The sequence below is a fragment of the Vicugna pacos genome, chromosome 15, assembly GCF_048564905.1.
Source record: "Vicugna pacos chromosome 15, VicPac4, whole genome shotgun sequence".
NCBI lineage: Eukaryota > Metazoa > Chordata > Mammalia > Artiodactyla > Camelidae > Vicugna > Vicugna pacos.
In genome coordinates, this window is record NC_133001.1 from 55533626 (window position 1) to 55557242 (window position 23617).

At 47.9% G+C, this 23617-nt stretch overlaps 2 protein-coding genes across 5 annotated transcripts in view; one reads left to right on the forward strand and one right to left on the reverse strand.

Annotated features, from left to right (window-relative positions):
* Positions 1 to 11022, forward strand: part of ADAM17 (ADAM metallopeptidase domain 17) — a 43880-nt gene extending 32858 nt beyond the window's left edge. For all 3 annotated transcript variants that reach the window (XM_006197099.4, XM_031684750.2, XM_031684752.2), the window contains 6 exons: positions 3176 to 3310; positions 5274 to 5404; positions 6192 to 6270; positions 7011 to 7099; positions 8605 to 8655; positions 9160 to 11022. In XM_006197099.4, coding sequence (XP_006197161.1) covers positions 3176 to 3310; positions 5274 to 5404; positions 6192 to 6270; positions 7011 to 7099; positions 8605 to 8655; positions 9160 to 9519 — 845 coding nt within the window. In that variant the 3' untranslated portion in view covers positions 9520 to 11022. The remainder of the gene's footprint in view (positions 1 to 3175; positions 3311 to 5273; positions 5405 to 6191; positions 6271 to 7010; positions 7100 to 8604; positions 8656 to 9159) is intronic.
* Positions 11023 to 11046: 24 nt separating this feature from the next.
* IAH1 (isoamyl acetate hydrolyzing esterase 1 (putative)) lies at positions 11047 to 23470 on the reverse strand. Of its 2 annotated transcripts, XM_006197098.4 has the most exons (6): positions 22924 to 23031; positions 21443 to 21495; positions 16890 to 17038; positions 14596 to 14757; positions 12458 to 12579; positions 11047 to 11404 (listed from the first exon to the last, which is right to left on the reverse strand). In XM_006197098.4, the coding sequence occupies exons 1-6, from the start codon at positions 23002 to 23004 to the stop codon at positions 11222 to 11224; spliced, it is 750 nt and encodes a 249-aa protein (XP_006197160.1). In that variant the 5' UTR covers positions 23005 to 23031; the 3' UTR covers positions 11047 to 11221. The 2 variants fall into 2 exon arrangements, with proteins under 2 accessions (XP_006197160.1, XP_072794324.1); XM_072938223.1 differs by lacking the exon at positions 21443 to 21495 and having other exon boundaries at positions 22924 to 23470.
* Positions 23471 to 23617: the final 147 nt, after the last annotated feature.

Sequence of the window (23617 nt, forward strand, 5' to 3'; positions counted from 1 at the left end):
TTTTTACTTTTTTTTGTTTTGGGGGTTTTTTTAGGGGGAGGGGACTACTTAGTTTTGTTTGTTTGTTTGTCTGTCTGTTTGTTTGTTTATAATGGAGGGACTGAGGATTGAACCCAGGACCTTATATTGGTAAGCACATGCGCTACCACTGAGCTGTACCCTCCCCCCTACTTTTTACATCTAGGACTTTATCAGGAGCTGATCTTCAGGCTGTATTGATTATCAGTGACCCCTGTAATTCTGCCAGTTGTTCCATTAAAAATATCTCAACGCTGTATTAATAGGCACATAATTGGACCTACTCTCTACATCTCGGCCTGCTGTTCCCTTACCAGTATATAATGCTCCTTTTTGGCCCTCGTGGTTTCTTTTAACTTTAATTGTTTTATTTAGTATTCAGTTTGCTACCCTAGGTTTTTTTTCTTTTGCTATTGTTGTTCCTATTTGGGATACCTATCCCGTTCTTATATTTTTCTGGTTTCTCTGTCACTTGGTTGCTTGGTTTGATTTTTGTAACAGGTTTATTGAGATATAATTAACAACTTACTGTACCATTTGCTCATTTAAAGTGTCCAGTTCAGTGGTTTTTAGTGTATTCACATTTGTGCTTCCACCCACCAGTCAGTTTCCACCACCTCGGAAAGAAACCCGTATGCTTTAGTCATCATTTCGAATCTCCTCATCGCCCCAGCCCCAGACAGCCACTAATCTACTTTCTGTTTCTATGGATTTGCCTATTTTGGATACTTCATATAAGTGGAACCGTACAGTATGTGGGCTTCTTTGACACAGAATAATGTGTTTCAAGATTCATCCATGTTGTAGCATGAATCAGTCCTTCATTTATTTTTATTGCTGAATGGTATTCCATTGTATGGATATACCACATTTTTTATTCATTCTTCAATTGATGGATTTTTGGATTGTTATCATTTTTTGGCTGCTCTGAATAATGCTACTGTGAAGATTTATGTGCAGTTTTTTGTGTGGACGTGTTTTCATTTCCCTTGTATACCTCCATTTGTAGAGTTGCCCTGTCATATGGTAACTCTGTTTAATTGTTTAAGGAACTGCCAGGCTCGTTTCCAAAGTGACTGCACCATTTTACATTCCCAGCAGCATGTATGAAGCTTCCACTTTCTCCAAATCCTGACCAACAGCTGTTATGGTCTGTCTTCTTGATTGTAGCCATCCTAGTGGATGTGAGGTTTTATCTCATCTAGATTCTTCCTTCAGCCTTGAAATACACATTCTATAAGATGTTACTCGTGATTCTTATGTTCTGAGATCTGTCAGCATCATGTTAGTTTATCAAATATCAGGAGCCTGAATATCTCATTTAAGCTTTAAAACACACTTTCTAGCTGTGCTCAGTGTTTCAGTCTTTGTTGTTTTAGAAGGTTTTAGAAACAGTTTTAGAAAGAACATGTTTTCTTTTTAAATAAGCATAAGTAAAGCAATTGTAAAAAAGGATTTTCCTTCTTACCAGCCTTTTGTTCCCTTGGCATTTTATACAAAGTGGCAGCATCATCACCTGAGATCTTGATAGAAGTGGAAATGCTCGGTCCCCTCCCCAGGCCAGTTCTGGGGACAGGGCCCAGCTCTCTGTCCCAGCATCCACGTGTCGGGGCTCCTGATATGTGCTCACCTTTGAAAGCCACGTTCAATAGGTGATGCTGTGTTTTCAGTTATTTTCCTGTGCATCTGATTTTAGTCCTTTAAGAACAGATGTTTAACAAATATTTGTTGAGCATATTTTATGTATCTGCTGAGGACAGCATCATGTACTGAAAATACGATGACAGTACAGAGTATAAACCTTCACTGAATTTGCTGCCTTTTTCCAGAGCTTGCTTTCAGTGGTAGCGAGTCTGTTGTAAGATAGTCTTGTTGACATTATGAATGCCCAGTGCCCATAACAGGTTTTATAAAACCAGAGGCAAATGTAAATGCCTAAGCAAGTGTCCCATATGTGTTAGGCAGTTAATGAAAGACTGCTTTTGTTTGAAATAGGGCAGATTCTTTTAAGCTCACAGACCTTCAAGTCTGAATTCTTTTTGTTGGTTTGTTTCTTTTTAGGGAGGCAGGGCGTGGTAATTAAGTGTTTATTTATTAATTTTTGAATGGGGTTACTGGGAATTGAACCCAGGACCTCGGGCATGCTAGGAATGCACTCTACCACTGAGCTGTACCCTCCCCACCAAGTTCTTTTGATTGGTTCCGTTCCTCAGTTTAAAGGCCAGGCCTCCAGAGCCCTGGGCGTACACAGTCTAGTGCTTTCTTGCAGTTTTTCTCTTCCCTTTTAGTGTTGACTTTTAACCGCTTGTGCTTCCTTCTCATTTTCCAGAGTGGGTCACTCATTCTTCCTTTCTCCCAAATTTAACATCCTTGGGTGACTTTCTTTGTCCTTCAGAATCATTGATTCCCTCAAGAAGTACTTGTGGTGTACCTGCAGGGTGGTGGGCGTGCACTGATTCTTTAACAGTTTGGGTCTCTGCTCTAATGGAGTCTAGCGGTAAGAAGCAGAAAATAACCACAGATAATCAGACAGACGTAAATTGTAGACCGTGTGCTGTGAAGGGGAGAAGCAGTGTGATGGGGGTGAGGGCCACCAACTTGGGTAGGGTCCGCAGGGATGTCAGAGGAGAGCTTTGATATGAAGCTTAAGGGTGAGAAAAAATCCAGGCCTCCTGAAAGAGTAGGAACAGGAACATTCCGGGGACGGAACAGCATATGTGTTAAGGTTCTGGGGTTAGAAAGAAAAGGAAGAGAAGGGGGGCCTTTGTAGCTGAGCATGTGGGTTGGGGACTTGGGGACAGCTGTTGGCAGTGACACCCTCCCAGGAAGTTTGCGTTTTAGTCAAGTCGCAGTGCATAGGCGTCCGCTTAATTAGTGAGAATAGTCCATTCCGTCTTATATGTATGTTCTTTTATGTGGATGTTACGTTTCACAGTTAAAAGATAAAAGCAGGATACGCGGTGCGGGTAAGTGGTGATGGAGGCGAGGCTGGGGGTGGCCCGAGCAGACACTGGGGGGGGGGGGCGGAGCTGGACGCACAGCCAGGCCTCGGTGTTGCTGGCTGGACCCGGGCCACCCGCTGCTGTGAGAATCGGCGCCCACCCTGCCGCCCTGGTGGCCATCGACTCAAAGTGACCCATGACCTATGTGCTCGCAGGAAACAGCAGTGAGTGTCCCCCTCCGGGAAATGCAGCCGATGACACGGTGTGCCTGGATCTGGGCCGGTGCAAGGACGGCAAGTGCGTCCCCTTCTGCGAGCGGGAGCAGAGGCTGGAGTCGTGCGCGTGTAATGGTGAGCCGTCCCCAAGCACGTCCCCACGCCGTCCTGGTGCAGGGATGGGAGTGGCCCTGGTCTGGGGGCCGGTCAGGGCAGTGGGGAGAACCCAACCGGGGTGGAGGGCCGGGATGACAGGGCGGTGTGCGGAGACAGACCTGCATCCGGTTCTGTCTGTGGAACTAGCTGTCTGTGGACCCAGCTGTCTGTGGAAACTGTCCTGCCATCTAACTTCTTGCTGCGCTTTCAGACCGTGAAGGAGATGGGGTGTGGGCAGCCGGGGGGGTGGAAGTCTGTCTTCACTCCTCCTCCCCCACATCATACTGTGAACGCACAGGAGCGGCGTGCACCCCAGTGGCCTTGAACTCTGATACTCCTTCGGGGCCTCATCCTGAGAGCTGGTTCCAGGTCTGACCCGCTCTGTCGGGGTGTTTGCTGGGCCTGCTGCCCTCTGCTCCCTGCCAGACTCCTGGGGCAGGGACCTCGCTTAACAGTGCTTGGGGACATCCTGCTGGCTTCTCTGATACTTGACCTCAGGTTTCCACACTTTGTTTTTGGAGCCCGCGGGTCTGAGTAGGGGCCTCGCGGACTGGCTGGGCTCTGAGCTCCCCACCCCACCTCAGAGAGTTTTCTGTTGCTTTCAAAACAAAAATCCCAACTCAGAACCCCTGAGTTGGGAACTTTCCATCCATACAGTGGAGTAAGTGGCTCTTCCGGGTGGAGTAACATGTAAATAAAGAAGATAACACACAGTAGATGTCAGATAATTTATTGAGTGAGTGGCAAGAGGCTTGCGGTGCTGGAGGGACACCTAGTAAATGCCCAGGAAATGCTTGATACATGAATGAATGAGGAAAAGGTGGGGGTTTTAATTAAAAAAATTTTTTTTTAAAATTCAAGTATCATCAGTTACAATGTGTCAGTTTCTGGTGTGCAGCATGATATCCCTGTCATGCATGTACACACATGTATTTGTTTCATATTCTTTTCCATTAAAGGTTATTATAAGATACTGAATATAGTTCCCTGTGCTCTACAGAAGAAAGTGTTTTTTATCTTTTTATATATAGTGGTTATCATTTGCAAATCACAAACTCCCAAATTTATCCCTTCCTACCCCCTTTTTTTATTTATCCCTTCCTACCCCCTTTTCCCCAGTAACCATAAGATTGTTTACTGCGTTTTGGTTTTTTTTAGATTCCACATATGAGTGATCTCATATGGTATTTTTCTTTCTCTTTCTGGCTTACTTCACTTAGAATGACGATCTCCAGGTCCATCCATGTTGCTGCAAATGGCGTTATTTTATCTTTATCGTTGAGTACTAGGAAAAGGTTTTTATTTTCCCTTTAAAGTGGTTGTGCTTGTTTTTGTGTTCTGGTTGATGTCGATTTTTCCTGAGAGTATAAATTCAGACTTTGCCCTGGGTCAGATAGAGATGGTCCCTTGAGTCACACTGCCCGCTAACTTTTGGGGCACGTCTGTTGTTTGTACGCGTGCTGCACACCCCACGTGCTGTTCGGGGGTGCCCTGAAGGACAGGATGTCCCGTTGCGCTCAGGCTGCGGTGTGTGTGTTGCTGGCGGGCCACTCGGATCCACGCCTGAGGCCGGCTGTCCTGTCTTAGTTGCTTGGCTCTCGCTGGAGCCGTGGCTTTCCAGAGTGTGCTGGAAACTGAGAAGCCAAGGACTGAAACCAGCAGTGTACTAAGAACAGTGGGACAAAGGGAAACATTTAGCATTATGAAGGGTTTGGAGTAGAATAATTTGGCTTTTCATCTGTTAAAGAAAGGAAACATGTCTTTGTGAGTTGTTTTTTCCTTGTGGCCTGAGGGCCGAGGAGCCTGAGCTCAGAAGTTACTCCTTGGTGGGGGTGACACCTGGATGATATTAGCTCTTGAAGTAAAGAATGGATGCGGCCCTTCCCCTGCGGGAGCGTGGTGGGAGGGGCGCGCGTCTAAGCGGGCTCATGCTCCGTTTCAGAAACCGACAACTCGTGCAAGGTGTGCTGCAGGGACCCCTCGGGCCGCTGCGTGCCCTACGTCGACGCCGAGCAGAAGAACTTATTTTTGAGGAAGGGAAAGCCGTGTACAGTAGGATTCTGTGACATGAATGTGAGTATTGACTTACGTACAACTTTTTCTGTAACAGCCAGATGTGAAGTTTTTATATAGTAAATCCTTGACTTTACAAATGGAAGGAGATGAGAACACAGATGCCACCGTGTCTTTCTAACCGTTTTGTCCTTGTGTGGGAGTCCAGTGGAGTGTGTGTGGGCGTGACCGGGAGGAGGGGACCGAGTGCCCTCAGGAGACTGGGCAGGACCTCGGAGGGGACTTTGCGGCAAAACTGAATGGCTTGTAGGCAGTCGGTCCTGCTTATTTGGTTTTCTAGGCTAATTATGAAATTCACAGATATTACGGAATTGCACGTTTTGATTTTGAAACAGGTGCTCAATGGGTAGGAAGGGTCCCCAGGCGGCTTGACTTGCCCGAGTCAGACCCTTTTGCTCTCACAGAAACATGGTTTCACTCCTGCACGGTCAGGGAAGAGGCTTTAAAGGGCTCGAGAGGCTTCTCCGGGCTGTCTGCCCGGCTCTTCCCATCCACTGTGTGTGTATCAGGGCAGCCCTTCCTGGAATTGCCCCATCTTTAACAAGTTGGTGTTCTTGAGTTTTGTCTTTGGGTCATTCTAAATTCACTTACAAGCACAGGCTGATTGTGGCGTATCGGTGACAGCTACCCGCTTTCCTAGGTACCCATTACACTGTGTCGAAGATGGGTCCCCTGGCTGTTTGGTTTTAATGCAGCCCTTTTCATGTTAATTATTCATATAAAGCCCCGTTCCTTCTAAGTAAATGCACTGCCGTTAGGGGTGACGCTGTCCGTCTCCTGTTCACAGGGCAAGTGTGAGAAGCGAGTGCAGGACGTCATCGAGCGGTTTTGGGAGTTCATTGACAAGCTGAGCATCAATACTTTTGGTAGGTGGCTCCCCCACGTGGTTAGTTGCTTAGAACTGAGCTGATTCCTAGAAGTGTGGTTTCAGACTGATACGCTCTGATCCTGCAATAGAAGGTGGAACTAGTCACCACTTTTGTTTTGAAACGACTTTGTTGGCTAAATAAAACGGACTCATGGGTCTGCCCCTGGACAGTGTGGATGCACAAGTGTTCAGACAAGGGAAGTCAGAATATTGGCTTCTTTACTAAAAAACAAACGAACATGTAACAGCATAAGCCTGGTTCATTCCTATAGATTGTAAATCTGAAACCTATTTGGTGTAAGAATCATTTATTTAAAAGTGAGCCTCAGATTTTGCTGAAGCGAGGATGCACTGTGCCCTCCGGAGTTCATAATTTATAGTTTAGTCACAAAAATAATAATACCCAGATAGCAACAGCATTGCCTCCGTAAGCATCGTTCCTCATAGTGGCTTCCTCTCCGGTGAGTCCACGGATGCGGTCCCTCCAGGGACCGCGGTGGCCCTCTGTCACGTGGCCTGTTCTCGGTCAGCGCGTCGGGGCTGTTGCGGGGGGCGCGCGGTGTGGGCAGGGGGTCGGGGCTGGTGCAGGCGCCGTGGGCTCGCCTCTCGGGCCGGAGTCAGTGCTAGTTCCCAGCCGACGGTCTGAGGCGTTTGACACATGGTGATATTCTAAGAGCATTTAATTTTCAATTTCTAAAGTTCTTGGTTAAGACGTTGACTGTCTGGAATTGTCCACAGGGAAGTTTTTAGCAGACAACATCGTAGGCTCCGTCCTGGTTTTCTCCTTGATATTTTGGATCCCTTTCAGCATTCTTGTCCACTGTGTGGTAAGTCCCTGTTTTTTAAGCAGTAAAACGTATTAGAATTTTGAACAACTCCAACCATATAACCTTTGAAAAGATAAAATTTGCTCTTAGAAAAATCTGACCTCCTATATCCAATGACATTTTGGTGTTATCCCTGGAAAAACACATTTTGTGAAAGGGGTAACTAATAGTCTTTTTGAATAGTTACATTTTGTGTGTGTTGTTCTCATGTATAATTTCTGGGGAATTTGATACTCTAAGCGCACGAAGCTGCTTACCTAGACTTGGGCAGGGCCTCTGACGAGTGAAGCTTCTAAACGAGCATTTTCAGGCTGGCTCTGTTGTAAAGAGCGAATGCCAGACAGCACGTGGAGAGTATTCAGATCCTTCCAAACGGTCATTGTGAGCAGTCTATTTTATTTAAAATGAGTAACCGCTAACACAATGAATTGGGCTTTATCTGTGAGACTCCAGATTTTCTTACAAATCCGTTCACCTTTCCCCCGTGAGAGACTGAGGACTTGTCTGCTGCGTGGAGACGAGGAAGTCAGACCCAGGCGTCCAGCCCTGGGCTGCCGCTCCCCGCAGTGCCCTCCCGCGGGCACTTGGGCGACTCCGGCACCGCTTCACGGCTGCTGCTGCCCTCCCTGGGCGCCGCTGTCTCACTCTACGGCTCCTTGTCAGGGCGGTGGGCCTGATGTTTACAGGGCGGGGGGGGGCATCTCTGCTAAAGCAGAGCTGTGTTAAAAGGGACACGGGTGACCTTCGACAGACGGGTGACAGTGCCATCCATCATGGTTCCTTTTACTTGAGAGTCAAACGTACTTTGTTTACAGTGAAAGTTATGACTGTGGACCGTGAGGCCTGACCCTTGAGTCCTGAGCAGAGCTGCCAACAGCAGAGGGGCAGTGGCTTGTTTCTACAGGGGACGGTTGGGGCAGCCATACTGGAGGCCAGGCCTGCATTCTCGGCCTCGGCCTCGGCCTTGCCCGGGGTCGTCTGTTACTTGTCAGCCACAGGCAGGGACCACATGTTCTGCTTTCTGCAGCAGTGTGATGTCAGGACTTGAAGCCCAGTTCCTCTAAGAGTCTGGAACACAGAAGCTCTGGGACACGGCTGAGAAGGGTATCAGGGCTGTGGGGCACGGGGGCAGTGTGAGGCCTGGGCCAGGTGAGGCCGCGGACCCGGCGCCTCAGCCTCCCCAGAGCTGCCCTCGTGGTCAGCGCGCCTCCGAGCACTGCACACGCGGGGAAGTGCCCTGTTCCTGCCCGCGGTGTGGGGGTTCCTCTCAGAAACCTTGCCTGTTTCCTTGCTTGACGCCAAAAACATATTTCCTTCAAGTGCGAAGGAAACACCCTGGCAGAACTCTTAAAGCTTGCGTAAGAGATTCATTCTCCTCTGCTGGGCCTGCTACCACTTGCTACAACTCAAGTTAGTTCTTAATACTCGGAGAAGCTTCTCAGGAAGGAGCCTTCGCTGCTCATAGGAATGGCCTTTCTGAAACCTCGCTGTTCTTCTCTTTCCAGGATAAGAAGCTGGACAAGCAGTATGAGTCTCTGTCTCTGTTCCACCCCAGTGTGAGTATCTGACTCGAAAGAAACTATCGTTTTCAGTTGCGTTTTGAGACCTGCTAAGCCAGCGCCTTCACTGGCCGCCCCGGCGAGAGCTGTCGGCCTTTCTGGCTGCCCCTTCTTTGGCTGGTGGGATGTCATGTTGTAGCAGGAAGGATCTAGGTTGGATGTTAAGGTAAATTCTGTGACAGTGACAGTGAACTTGGATGAGATAGCAGAGGAGCGCCGCCCGCCCTCGCCACAACCCTGAGTGACTGGCTGTTCAGCACTTGGTGGGAGATCTAGTCTCTCGGGATCTTGACAGGGTTGTTTCTTATGAGTCCCTTTTGGGTCTTCAAATGGCGAGTCGTCCAGACGTTTGGAAGCTGTCTGAGTTGCTTCTGAGGTTGGGGCGTCTTACCTCATGCTCTCCATGTCACGGGGATCAGGGCGCCCATGGCGTGTGGCTGTCTGGTGGGGAAGGTTGGAGTGGGGGACCTGGGATTCATCGTTGGCTCCCTGTTTTTCCAGAACGTCGAGATGCTCAGCAGCATGGATTCAGCCTCGGTTCGCATCATCAAGCCCTTCCCTGCGCCCCAGACCCCAGGCCGCCTGCAGCCCCTGCAGGCCGCCCCCGCCCCGCCCTCCGGGCCTGCAGGGCCCGCGGCTCTGAAAGCGGACCACCAGCGGATGGACACCATCCAGGAGGACCCCAGCACGGACTCGCACGTGGACGAGGACGGCCTCGAGAAGGACCCCTTCCCAAGTAGCAGCACCGCCGCCAAGTCGTTTGAGGACCTCACGGACCACCCGGTCACCAGAAGCGAGAAGGCCTCGTCTTTCAAGCTGCAGCGGCAGAGCCGCGTGGACAGCAAGGAGACCGAGTGCTAGGTCAGGGCTGCGCGCGCGCTCTGAGGGAGCATGCGGAGCGTCCCTATAGATTTGACCTCAGATCACTGCATATATTTTGTGAAGATTTGGGAGAAAGAAGGAAGTGACTTCTCAGCAGATGCTGGTCATGTGTTTGGACTTCCTCTGCGTACGTAATACTTGCGTGGTTAGGCCCTTTTCCTTCTGGAGAGGTAAGGTGACTCTAGCTTGTTTTGAGGCTTTCAGGTTTTAGTTTTTTTTGGTCTTTAAAATATCCTTCAACCTGTGGTGCAAAAGCAGAAACTACAGCTGTATTAGGTTATGAGTATTTACGTTTTTGTAAATTAACCTTTTCTGTTGACAACAGCACTGACTAGGGAGACGGCCCGCTGTTTCATACACTGTACTCAGCTGGTGGCCCTAACGAGGCGGTTAGCAGCTTCTCGCGAGGATGACTGGAACACAGAATAGACTTATCTTTTTGCCTTCAAGTAAAGACAAAGGGTTATGAAACCAGGTTACACCTTCTCCAAAATGTGGGTTCTGCTGCTGAGTATGACCCAGGATTTTTAGCAGACGGGAGAATTAACACATCTAAATTTAGGAATATGTTGGGTCAATGTTTCTTTGTAAGTCTAAATTTTTACATTTCTAATTTTTAGAATTAAAGCAATCTAGCTTACAGTGAGGGTTACAAATTGCAGCCAGATGAATTCACAGAATCCTGCCCATTGTCTTGGGTCCTCATTAGCTGGGCGGCTCTTCTGTGTTCTGTAGGTATCTTCATGTATCTGATGCTGCTCTTAAACTCACCCTTCAGAAAACCTAAGCTACTTCAGAGTCAGAGTATGGTCACCTCTTCTCAAACGCTGGTGGCCAAGAGGGCACGTGAGACAGTTCTCGCCAAAAGAACAGGGTGTGGTGTGCCGGCCTGGGGCTTCATCCCCCACAGCTGATTCCTAAAACACCTTGGTGTTGACCCAAATTACTTCTTGCTTTAGTGCTTCAGGACGGTCTGCATTTACTGTGTGAAGGATGAAAACCATCAGACTGAATTCTGATTTCCTTTTAAAAGCTTTTTTCCCCTGCTAAGAGTACTGGAATGTGCTCACCAGCCAACACATCTTAACTGAGATAACTTGTAAGCTTCGAGGGCAATCAACCAAACCTGTGATAAATCGTATCTTTTTTTCCTAAGGACCGTTTGTTACGCAGATACCTGTTACACTAATACTTGAACTTGTATCTCGTGGTATTTGCTGTCTTTTAACTCGTCATAATATTCTTACATTTTAGTTACCCTTTTGGAATCTGATAGGTGAGTGGGGTGTGTGGGTGTATGTGTGAGTGAAATGGTTCCCAGATGGATGTAAGAAAACCATTTTTTATAAAATTGTGACTTTTTAAGAAAACAAAACTGTCTACCTTTTTTCCATTTATAGAGTCAACAAGCTGCTCAGGGTATATTGTGTCGCCGGGGCACTGATAACACCTGCTTCCATCAATAAATATTATCAAAACACAGCGCACCTAGGTACAGAGCCTCCCTGAAACTTCTAATGCTTTTATTAACCTTGGTGGCAGATGTTAGTGATTTGTGTTCCAGGGTCATGAGCAAAGGTTTAAACATGAGAAGAAAATACTTTGACTGCTTCTCTTGGGACCTCTGTGTGCTGGCGACGTCCTGTTCTGCAGGTTAACGGCCGGGCTTGGTTTCCGGGGACTAATGGTCTCCGTCCCCCAGGAGGCTGAGTTCCGGTTTGGCTTCTGCCACGTCTCGCCAGTAAGGGAGCAGCAGAGGCAGGGAAGAGACTCTCTTCTCTATCAGTGGCCAAAGATGGGTGAACAAAAACTCATTTCCTTTTGGTGATAAATGTAGTCCATCTGACAGATAGGAAGAAAAGTCCTGTAAGGGAAGAAAACTCAGTCAAGGTGTGCACGGGGCTCCCAGCTGTGGCCGCAGCCGGCAGGTCACCAGCCCCAGGCCAGCAGTCTCCTGGGGCTGCGTTAGCTGGGTAAGCGCTCACACACCCTTTGTGGAGGCTTCGTAAAACCTCACACCATTAATAAGTACCTGAGCAGAAACGTCCTTCCAGGTCATCAGAAGGCAGGCGAGGCTTACCAAGTGAATACGGTACATTAATCAACATAAAAAAATTGTCCAAAGAGCTCAGGGCCCAGTGTGTGAGACTGTTTGTTTTTGACTCTTAGTTAAGTTAACAGGCACGTTATCAGGTGCAGAGATTTTGTACCATCCAGCCAAGAGTCCAGTCCCTCCCACGCCCTGATGCCAGGAGCACCTGCGGTTAGAGCCCTGCCTCCTTTGGGGAAGAACCTTTTCCATCCACTAGCGCGCGCCCGTCCCTGTTGGAACCTGGGTGCCAGCTAGCTCGTGACTACAGACCAGTCTTCTCTCGGGCCTTAGTTTTCTCATCTCTGCTGTTTTAGATCAGATGATCATTAAGGGAGACCTTCCCAGTTCTAGACCCTTGATATGTTAAGGCTAAAAGGACTTTCTGAGAGTCACTAGCCCAGTTCTCTGCAATTTCCTTTCCTCAGCAGCGTAACTTTTCTAAACCATACTTAAAATTTGTTAACAGGCAAAGCAGTGAATTTAACTTTCCTCTGGCTCCATAATATGAAACAGCCTGGATGTTCTTAAATATGAACCATTTCTTGCTTATTTATTTCACAACATGCCAGTTCCTGTTATGGGGCCCCTAGAATATGATGCCAACCACTAAGTGTGGGTGAGGAGCCAGGCCAAGCAAGGTGCCGGGTCTGCAGGCTGTCCTGGAGCCTCTCCTCCCCTCCATCCGCTCCATCCCAACTTTTCTGTTCTATTTGGTGAAAGGAGCAACTATCTCACCTACTCAGAGCGTTCCAGGCAGACAGCACACAGCTGGGCCACTTCTGTGAGATCCTACTCACCCTGACAGGACCGAGCCAGCCACTGTACCTGACCGTCCTTCTGCATCAGGGTCCACAGGTCAAGTGCGTCAATCCCACAGTCTTGGGCTACTTGTAAGCAGGCCCTGGCATATTCACCAACAACCATGTTCAGGCGATTTAATTTGCAACCTATTGAGAGGAGAGAAAATGCAGGTGAAAACTGATAAACCCAAGTACTGGGCTTTGTGTGAGTTCTACTACCTGGAGGGTTTCTCAGTTCGAGGAATCAGGCGTGTGCTTACAGACCAAAGCGGGCCAACCTCGGGGCTGGGGACCCAAGGACGGGCCTCACAGGGCACCAGTGTGCTGCTCTACCAACCAGCACAGAGCCGGGGGCCACGGGATGAGGGAAACACGGAGGGCATTTAGAGGACACCAAATGGACGCAGAGACAGGAAGGACGGGGGGTGCCGATGTGCTTGGTGAGAATGCAGGCCAGAGGCGAACAGAGTTGGGCTGGTGGCTGTGAGGGGTTCTCTGGAGAGGGATGCTGGGCCGAGACCCCTGAATTTTTATATGTAATGAGGAGCCACCGCCATAGAGTGGAAAAGTCACTTGTAGACTTTGAACCAGGGAAGGGTTGAGCCCGAAGGGACCACAGAGGTCACTCAGGCCAGCCTGGGGGTCATCAACCCTTCTCTGCGTAGGGCTGGACAAGACACTTCAGGCTTTGCAGGTAACTAGTCAATCTGCTGTCAAGGCTCAAAAGTGGCCACAGACCATATGCCTGGCTGTCGTCCAATAAAACTATTTGCTGTAGCCAGTGGGGCACAGTTTACCCACCTCCAGTGCAGTGCGGGGTTCTCAACCTTAGGTACAGCAGGGTGACCTGGGGGACGCACGGGGCTCCGCCCTGGGGCTCTGCTTCAGTAGGTCTGGGAAGAATCCAAGAATCTGCATTTCTACCAAGTCCCCAGGTGATGCTACCTGCTAACCGTGGACCCCAGGAGAACATGTGTGCTCTGATGGCTTGTAAACCTGGCTGAAACTAGAGTAAAAAACGTCTCTCACCAGGACTCATCACACACACATCTACATGAGTGACAGTCTCCCAAGACATGTCCACTGCATGCCAGATACGGATTTTTCTAATCTATTACAGTTCATTTAAAAAATGTTACATAACTCACTTGGCTTCATGCTCCACAAGTGGGCTGTGACCTGCCACGTGAGTAGTGCTGAGTTCTGGCCGGCACACCTCTGCTCGTCCAGGCTTCGCATGAATGTCCCTGCGATGACACTACCTCACCAGCGACCCCTGATGCAGGGAGGAACCCTCTTGTGACCTAAAGTTGCCTTGGATGACGCCCTTGGGGAGGGGTCCTCCATCTGCCCTCTGGAGCTAACAGCAGGGCATTTCGTCCTCTTTCTGTGCCAGCATCCTTCAAACGTCTGCTGACAGCTGGCCCTGCTCCCTCACTAGCCCAGTAAGCTCGGTTCTAGTCACTTCTGCATCCTGAGCACCCGGCCAGGTCCTGGTGGAGCACGTACAGGTGCAAAGATGAACAGTTTGTGGGGATAAAAGTGACGCCGACGGTAGCGAGGCAGAAGCCTGGAGCGGGTGAGCCTAGGCACTGCCTCCAGTTGCTCAACCACAGGGACATGGTGGCAGCCTCGCACTGGGGCGCCTCTGGGCCAGGGACCTGCAGAGGAGCCTTTGCTCTGGGGTGAGAGGCCCCACTGCGGAGGGAGGATCACAGGTGAGGCGAGGCAGTGGAGAAAGCGCCACAACCAGACAGAATGAGCAAAGTGACCAGCGGCGGGCACCTCCCACTGCTGGGAAGTCAGGCAGACGCCCCGGTGCGGACGTCCGTGTCTGGGTGCGCACACCCCGAGCCTCAGCACCGGGCGGGCTGCAGTTCATTGGGCTGCTCGGCCTGATTCTCAGTGGCTTCGTGTGCACCTTGGAGTCAGGCAAATACAAAGCAGCCAATCCCAGGCCAGGGGGCTGACTCATCCCACGCAAGAATCCCCTTTCTTTGTCAAAAGTTCTCAGGTGGGACATGAGGGGAGTGCTCCTCTAACTGTGTTAACTGAAAGCCAACGAATGTGGATTCACCCACCCTTGAGAACCAGAGGCGCACAGGCTGGAGGCCAGCGTCTGGGGGCCCACCCAAGGGGCCCACGTCCAGGAGCCCTGCTCACCTTGCTGGAGGCACTCCTGTTCCCACGCGGCCTCACAGAGCGGGGACGGTGTGATGAGGACGAGCCTGCTCTCAGGCACGTCCACGGACTTCAGGTACTGCACCATGCTCTTCAAGTTCGCAACGTACTCCTCCAGGGGGACGTGCTGCTTGGGGTTCTCGTCTGTTTGGGAGGAATGTGGATGCTTCAGCCCGAGGGCAGGATTGTTATGTGGACGACAGGGAGATAAATGCACCTGCAGGTGTGCAGAACTCATGATGGGGCCGGGGCTGTACAGCACCAAGGACAGAAGAGTTCAAGTACATGGTGCTTCATAAAACGGGCTTCAGAGGCCCTGGCTCGGGGCCTTGCAAGCGCTCTCGTCTTTCTCCTCTAGTGGTCCTATGGTTGTTAATCGACCAGCCTACACTCGCAAGGAAAGAAGAGCCTGGGCTGCACAGTGAGATGGCCCAGATACCACCAGCCTGGCTTTGTCACCGACCAGCCTTGTGCCCCTGGACAAATGACCAACCTTTCTGATCAATCTTTTCCTCGCTGGTGAAATGAGGACGATGACAGGGTCTGCCCTGGAGGGTTGCTGTGACAGTTATATCAGCAAAGTGTGCGAGGCACTTAGAGCATCGGGCCTGCCACAGAGCAAGCTCTCAGCACATAAACTAGGCAACAGCTCTTCAGCTGCAAAGGATTATTTCTAGACGGGCTCGCACGCGAGAATCCTAAGGCTGACTGCAGGCCATTTGCAAACTACACATTAGTATAATTTAGGAAAAGAATAAACGCCCTTGTGATCCTACCACCCAGAAAAAACCTATTTCTTTCCAGTCTTTTCCATGTAAATATGAACACTTTAAAAAAAAAGGGGGGGTCACACTGAAGATAAACGGCCATATTGTGCTGCTTTCCACATAACATTACAAGCATTTCTTTGTCCGCAAACAGTCCTCAGAAACGTGGTGTCTGGTGCAGGGCAAGCACCACCAGTGCACTTCCCTGCTGTGCAGCATTCTGGTCTTTTGCTACTAGAAATAACAGCTCATAGAAACCTCTGCACAGGCACCTGGTGCACTGCTGAGCGTCTCCTTCGGTGGAAGCCTCTTGACATGTGTGGTCAAGCAGCTTTGCAGAAGGATCGCAAGTCTCCCCGCCAGTAGTGGAAGGGGCTGCTCCACACGTGTCAGCTGTTAAGCATCACTGCTTAAAACTACTGATTTGAGAATCAAAAAGCCCAAATTCCTTGTTTTAATTTTCATTTTGTGGATGACGGAAGTTTTTACACATTTTCAAACGTGTACTGGTTATTAAATTTCTGTTGTGAATGATCTGTTCCTGCATTTGCCTGTTTTTTTTATTGGGGTATTTTTCTCACTGATTTCTACATTAAAAAACAAACTATTTTATTTCATAAATCTATTTTTTCCTTTGCAACTTCCTCCATTTTTTTTGTACTTAGAAAGTGTTTCTCCTTGTCCTAAATTTGATAAAATTTACCTTTTAATAAACTTCTAATTTTTGCAGTTTTCTTTCTTAGTTTTTTTGGTATAAGATGTTAGGTGAAGATCTGACTTTTCCAAATACCTTACAGACTCAACCAATAGCAGTGATGTATCATCTCTCACAGGCGGCGAGAGCTCCTGCGTCACAGTTGGCAGCTCTCCCTTCCTCTCCAGCCTCACCCGAGAGGCCCTGCATGTGCCTGCACTGCGGAGCCTGGTTGGGGGGGGGGGGTCCGGGAGAAACCTCTGGAAGCTGACTGCTCTCCTCCCTTATGCCGAGCAGAGGGATCTCCTTCCACGAGTAGGAAAGGAAGAGAGGCCTGTGCTCGGCCAGCCTAGCCTCCAGCCTTGGCAGCAGTTCTTCCTGAAAACACCTGTTTCCCGTCGCCCAGGAGTCAAGCCTGCGCCGGGTCACGGCGCTGCTGCCCAGAGCTACTCTTTTTCCATTAGTGTGAGTCACACTGTAAGTTGTACATTTAAGCCCTCTGCTACCAACTACATCAACTAAAGAGAAAGAAACATTAGAAATTTAGCTTAGCACTAATGGATTCTAAAACACATTAAAGTGTTTCAAATTTCAGGCCTATCAACAACCCAGGCAGGTAGAACATAAGCTGGGAAATTAAATTCACTGACATTAAAGCCAGAAAAAATACATGTAAGTAAACTAGGGAACTCATAAACTTGGCAAAACTTTACCTACTGGGAGATAAGTAAACAGCTGGAAAAAAGCATATAAATTTAAGTTTGCTGTAACATAAAAAAATTTAGAATGAACTAAGAAAACAAAAATGCCTTTACCTTTTAGTGCACTGTCATTGGCACCAAAGAAGATTGTAACTGCTACTGGGGTGTCCAAACTGGTCCCTTTCCTGATTAGTCTTGGGAGGATAATTTTGGCCCATCTGGTGTTATAACCTGAAAATCCACGATTCAGAACATCGCACTTTCTGAAATGAAAAAATTTTAAAGCTGAATTGTGGGCAAAGAACTGTTCTTGTCCCCCGTAGCCCAGGCGCAGTGTGTGCCCCGGGCTCTGACAGGGCACAGATGCTGCCCAGGCTCCGTTCTGATGAGACTGGAGCAGTAACACAGTTGAAGCACGCCAGTCTTCCTTCCTTGTTCCAGGATATAGGTGAATCCACCCCATTCCTAGATGAGAGAGGTCATAAATAAAGATGAACAAAGAGGCTACGACTCCGTCTGCAGACTGCCGAGCTCAAGCACGTCATTTCATGCAGCGGGGTCCTGCAGATGGAGCTCACAGCAGACAGGTATTAGTCTGAACCAAGCATCTTAGGAAGTCACTTGGCTGGAACTCTAATGGGGTAAGTGTATACAATATTTCTGAGACTTTTTTATAGACTATTTTTAAGAGGAGTTTTAGGTTTACAGCAAAGTTGAGTGGAAGGTACAGTTTTCCCACATACTCCCTGCCCGCAACCCCCTACTAACCACCCTGCCCACCAGTGGGTATATCTGTTACAGGTGATAAACTCCATTAACACATCATTATCATTATCACCCAGTGGTTTTGATCCAGTAGTTTTAGAAATATACGTTAATTTTGTTTTAGTTTAAACCAGTTAACAGGCATTTTATTCCTTCTTAAAAAGGTATGATTCACAGTACTATATGGTAAACCGAAAAAAAAAAAAGATGGAAAGTGAGCTGGTTGCCTGGGTTAGTATCCCAGCTCCAACACTCAGCAGCTGTGACCTTGTGTATTTTATAGACGTTTCAAGTTGCCCATTAAAAAAAATTTTTTCCGGGGTAGGGGGTGAGAATAGCTCAGTGGTAGAGCGCATGCTTAGCATGCACGAGGTTCCGGGTTCAATCCCCAGCACCTCCATTAAAAAAAAATAATGATTCTCAGAGTTCAATTTATGGTTAACAAATTGATGTGGTTAACTTTGGTGTATGGTTCAAATTCCTACATGTAAGCAACTAAGCAGAGAGGCCAGGCCATCAACGAGTAACTGCAGGCCTGAGGCCAAGCACTGGATGCCGGAGGGCAGCGGCAGGAGGCTGTTTTGATGCCACTCGGAAAGCTCTCAGCATCTTTGGAACAAAACAAATTCAGCCACATGTTTCTAAGTGTGATTCTTGTGTTTTTAGTGTTTAATGATTACAAAAAGCTGACTGGCCATTTTAAAGACGCCACTTACAATACTTCACAGTGGAAGACTAAATAAAATTTTGACAAGTCTGCCGTACATCCACCCAGTGGTTAAGTCACTGCAGCACTTACTTAAAAAACAAGAGGCAGAACAGCCCCCTCGCTGAGGCCCCGGTGTGGCCGGGACAGGGCAACGTGACAGGGCAGCGCCTGCAGTTAGAGCAGCGACTGCCTGGATCTCCCCGCCAGGACTGGCAGGGAGGCCTTAGCCATTTACTCAGTTTCTCTGAGCCTCAGTCTCCCCAGCAGTAAGAGGTGAACGCTAATACCTAACCTGCTCGGTTATGTGAAGATGAAAAGTAGTGTGGTGGTCAGGCACATACAATGAGCTCGACAACGGCGGCCATCACAGTTTTGTTTTGTTTTTTAAATATCATTATTATAAGGCCCTGAACCAGGAAAAAGCTGCTAGTGAGGCCCAGGGTTGGAACTGTTATAGTTTCCTTCTGAAAGGGGAAGAGGATCTGAATTTCTCTGGATTGAATAACACATAATCAATTAACCCAAGTTACTCAAAAGGCTAAAGAAACTGGAAAATTAAGAAAGGACTTTACATGAATTCTTGGCTAACAACAGGTATTTAAGTTCAGATGAAGATGGGAAAAGGAAAGAAATTAAAAGATTCCTTCCTTAACATCCAGGCTCAGTAAAATTGCCTTCCAGAAAAAATGTAAATTAGGTTTTTATAAATGACAGTGGGCAAGGGCATATCTTTAAAAGCAAACAGCAGAAACTCTTAAAAACTGAAAAAAGGTGAGTTTATTCTAACTCCTTCAAACCAAGTATTTTTGGTTAAAAAAATATTTAGATAAGGCTAAAAAAAAACCTGATGAAAATATCAATAAACTTTAAAAGCATTTAAGTGGGTTTCAGAATGGTTAAAATGCTTTTATAATGAGTATACAAACATCTTATTTAAAATAGCTAAAACTTAAAGAAGTCACTCTGGGACAGAATTACGTATTTTAAATTTATGACTATCCACGTAGGCAGTGCAGAAGGGCAGTTACAGTAAGGTGGCTCCATAACTTTCAAACTCGGAAATCAGGTTAAATTAAAACACCAAATCAAATCAGTTCCGGGCTGTGCACGTGGCTGAAGCAGACATTCAGGGCCTCAGCCCGCAAAAAACTCACCTCAAGTATTAACATGGCTAAAGACTGACCGTGTCCATCAAAGGGGCAGTTGTTTGGTGTGGGACAGAGGGGAGCCTCAGTGCTGGCACCAAAATAGGAGGGCGGTGAAGCGGATGGTGCCTCTGATGCCAAGACCTCTACACACAACCCTGTGCTCCCCACGCAGCCTAACTTCCCACGTGGGTCTGTCTGTTGGAAGAAGGTGGGCTCAGCGGGCCCACGTGAGTCATCCGCTCTGCCTGGGTTCAAGCCTGTGGCACTTTTGGTTCCTAATAGGGGTGAGGTGAATGTGCCCAGGTAGGGGAGGTGTTCTTTGCGGGTGGAGCCCAGGTGGGGAGAATTCACCTGGGGGAGGCCTCCTGGTGGGTCAGCCAGCAGCCACTTGGTGTCGTGCATCAGTCTGTCACAAGATGCTTTTAAACAGTGACAGAAATAAAGCATACCAGACCATACACTGTCTATAACTTCCTCTTTTCTTATAATTACTCTCAGTTCTGAAAAATAACTAGTTTCTAATTAAATGGCCTTCTAGCAATCACACCTGCACCTGACAAAGCTTTAGTACTGGAATTATTAACTATTTCTGTACTGGTGAAACATTTGAAATGCCTGGGTTTTTCAGGCCATTTGAATAATTATTTAGCTTTTCGATATTTTCTATTTGATCAGAAAAGGTTAATAGACTAATGAAGGTTACTGAATCACTAACAACAGCAGCTAGCTAGTATTTGCTGAGCACTTCTTAAGTGCCAGGCACCTGACCAGTCAGCATACATTAGCTTTTTCACCTCCAATCAGCAGAGCAGGGGCCCTTGTCATCCCCAGACGCAAAGGAGTGTAGGTCTGGGGCCAGGCCACCTGACACTTGTGAGTTGTGTGACCTTGTTTTTTTTTTGCAGGGGAAAGTGATTAGGTCTATTACTTATTTTTAGAGGAGGCACTGGGGATTGAACCCAGGACCTCATGCATGCTAAGCATGTGCTTTACCACTTGAGCTATACCTTCCCTGCCCTGTGTGACCTTGTTATTTACCTCTCTCCACCTTATTTTCCTCAGCTATAAAATGGATATGAGAATGATAAACCACTTTATTATAGGGTAGTTGTAAGATTAAATGAGATAAACACAAAATATGTTAAATAGGCTCTGGCACCTGGTAAGTATTCAATGAAAGCTAGCTATTATAATCCCATTTTACAGAAGAGAAAACTGAGGGATGAAATGATACTTCCATGTTTTAGATCAAGTCAACTTAAAGCATTTAGGAACAGAAAAAGCTGGAAGGTCATTTTTTTCATCTCTAGCTGAGGGGATAAAAATGAAGGACAAAGTGAAGACATTTTAAAACACATTTCACATTTAGAAATAACTTAAAATATATTTTCTTGGCATGTTAATTATACTGAAGAAAATTATCGCTACTACCTTACTATTTCTTCCAAAGGACGAAGACAAAACTCCTCCTGATCAATTTACTGACACCCCAAACACAAATACTTGTGTCTACTGTTTTTAATATGGAAAAGATTTCTAAATCTTTATTTTTCAAGCTCTTGAACTGGGACATTGCTTCCCTTTTAATGATTTCCTTGGCATATGCTTAAATTAATTTTGGCAAATGAAGTATCAATATCATCACTATTTCTGATATATTTCATAAAGAGAATTTTTTGAGGAAAAAAAAATCTCTATCTAAAAATGAATCCAACTTTGGCTTTAGAATATATTTTGTTCTTTCAATTGAACTCCTAATTATTGAAATCATGTGTATCATAACTGAAAAAGAATGCACCTTGTTTAGCTAGTGAATAGCCATTATTTTTTCGATCAAAGCCCCTTATCAGGGCTTAGTTTCATGCAGTGGCAAAGTTTTAACTGAACCTGAGAGCATCCCTTCTCTTCCCCAATCCCATATATACCCTAACCGGGAAAGGCTGGCAAGGATGAACAAGGGAGGAACTTACTGTTTGAAACTGTATCATTCACTCTGTCTTCTCCATCAATAAACACTCAAGTATCAGTATAGAAACTATCCTCACCTGACCAGCTTGTCAGCCAGTGATGCTCCCCATCCACCCTGCTGGAAAGAAAACTGAAGAAAGAAAAGCCCATTACTACGTAGCAGTGTAATTAGGATATTTTGGTCAGCAAACTCTCCCCTCGTTTTCTCTTTGCACTCCCTGACTTCTTGGCATCCCCACTTGTTCTGCTCCGAGCTCACTCTAGGGATTACTACAGCTACCCCTCAGCAGCACTGTGGACGTAAAGGGGTTTTCTTCCCTGTCAACTGGATTTGAGTCAGTCATCTGCATCTTATTGAGACCTATATTACAGTCATTGTTATCTAAAAAAGCTACTTAAACCTAGGTACAGGAGACAATCACCTGTACGCTCAGTTAGGAAATGAAATCCATACTGTACTGCCTTTCATAGTTGAAAGAATTAATACGTAATTAATTTTACAGAACTCAGGGTGCACTTTTTTTCAGATGCATTCCCATGAGTTTGGAAAGTCCTTACTGCCCTACATACCTAAAAATAATGTTACCAGTTACTGGCATATACACAGAAAACTGGTTTAGGAAGTCATGCCTGGACGTAAGAAAAAACAAAACAAAAAACACCATGGGAGGGTAATTTAAAATTGTACTCCCTTTCTTAAGTAAGAACATCTATTTTTCTTTAATATGAGTTGAAATAATCTTGGGTGAAAAGATAATTTTTCACTTTATTCTTGGAGGCATTTTAAGATCAACCTGTTCTACCATAGGGAAGCACAGAGGTGAACTGGTTCCAAATGTTTTCTGCCTGGGAAGGGAGGTACTAAACTGCAGGAAGCGACTGGGTCGCCACCGTGGTCTGTGCAGGTGACCCTCTCGGGAAGCTCGGCGTGGGATACGAAGCACTGCTCGTGCTGTAAGTGACTAAAGCATGTATGGGGAAAGGACAACTGCCACTGACCAGAAGCCATTAAGATGAAAACAAAGCGCCTCAGCTTGTACCAGGTCTTCCTAAAATCCCTATGAAAAACGACACAGAAAGGAAAGAGCAGCCAACTCAGGCCTTGTCACTCCCAGGGCTGGCCTGGATTCGTCACTTAGCCTCCCCGCACTTCGTGTGCAAGACAGGGCTACCTAATTCCAAATGAAACGTGTGTCCCAGTACTGCGAGGCGGCGCGCCCTCCTCAGGACGTCCCTATCCCTGAAGCTACCAACAGCGAGAGATGAACCACTGCCAGGAAGGGGCGCCGAGGGCGGCCGGGACGCGACGCCCATGTGAGGTCGCTGCCGGCCTCCGGCGCGCTCAGCCTTGAGCAGCATCGGCTGGGGGAAGCGGGGCGCGGGGAGGAGGCCCCGACAACCTCGTGACAGTCAGGGGAGAGGCGGCCCGGAGCGGAGAGGCGCCGGGACTCACGGGAGCCAGGCCCGCGGCTTCCCGCTGGGGCCACAGGCCTAGAGGGCGCGGCGAAGACGCTCAAGAGACCCGGCCACGTTGGGGCCGAGCCGGGGTCCGCGGTACCTGGGTGATGGAGTCTCCGAAGAGCAACACCCGAGGCCAGAGCAGCGAGCTCCCGCAAGACACCGCCTCACACAGCGCCATGGTACCGGCGGCCGAGAGGCGGGGCCAGGCCGGATATCCTGGAGGGGGCGAGCGGCCGGGAGGCGGGGCAGGAGAGAGATGGGAGGCGCCTGCGCAGCCCAACACCCTCGTGTATGTCTTCGCCCGGTGACCAGTCTTCTTGTTTTCCCTCGGGAGCTCCATGATCTACGGTCCTTAGCCGACCAACTGGTCATTTTTAAGACATGCGACAGCTGTTACTTCTTGTAAAGCTCATTTTTGTCCGTTTACAAAAGCTCGGCCTCCGGCATTCATTCACTTTTTGTTGGTTCTCTTATCTGAGTCTTCAGGTGCTGGGTGTCCGTGGCGACCCTGCCCTCGGGTTGCTCACCGACCCGTCGGAGACGCAGGCGAGCCCGCATCTACCCGCCGTCTGGCTAGTGTCGTGTGTCAGTTCCCCCGGTGGAAACCAACCCTGAAAGGAGAGCGACCTGGCGCCGCTATCAGATCCAACAACATCCACCGCTCGAAGATGTTTAAGCAAATGGCAATAGTGTAAATAACGAACGGTAGGAAGTACTTCCAAGGGATTCATTCATCACAAAACCAACCCTTGTTAAATATAATTATTCAACCATTTAGCCAACATTTTGAC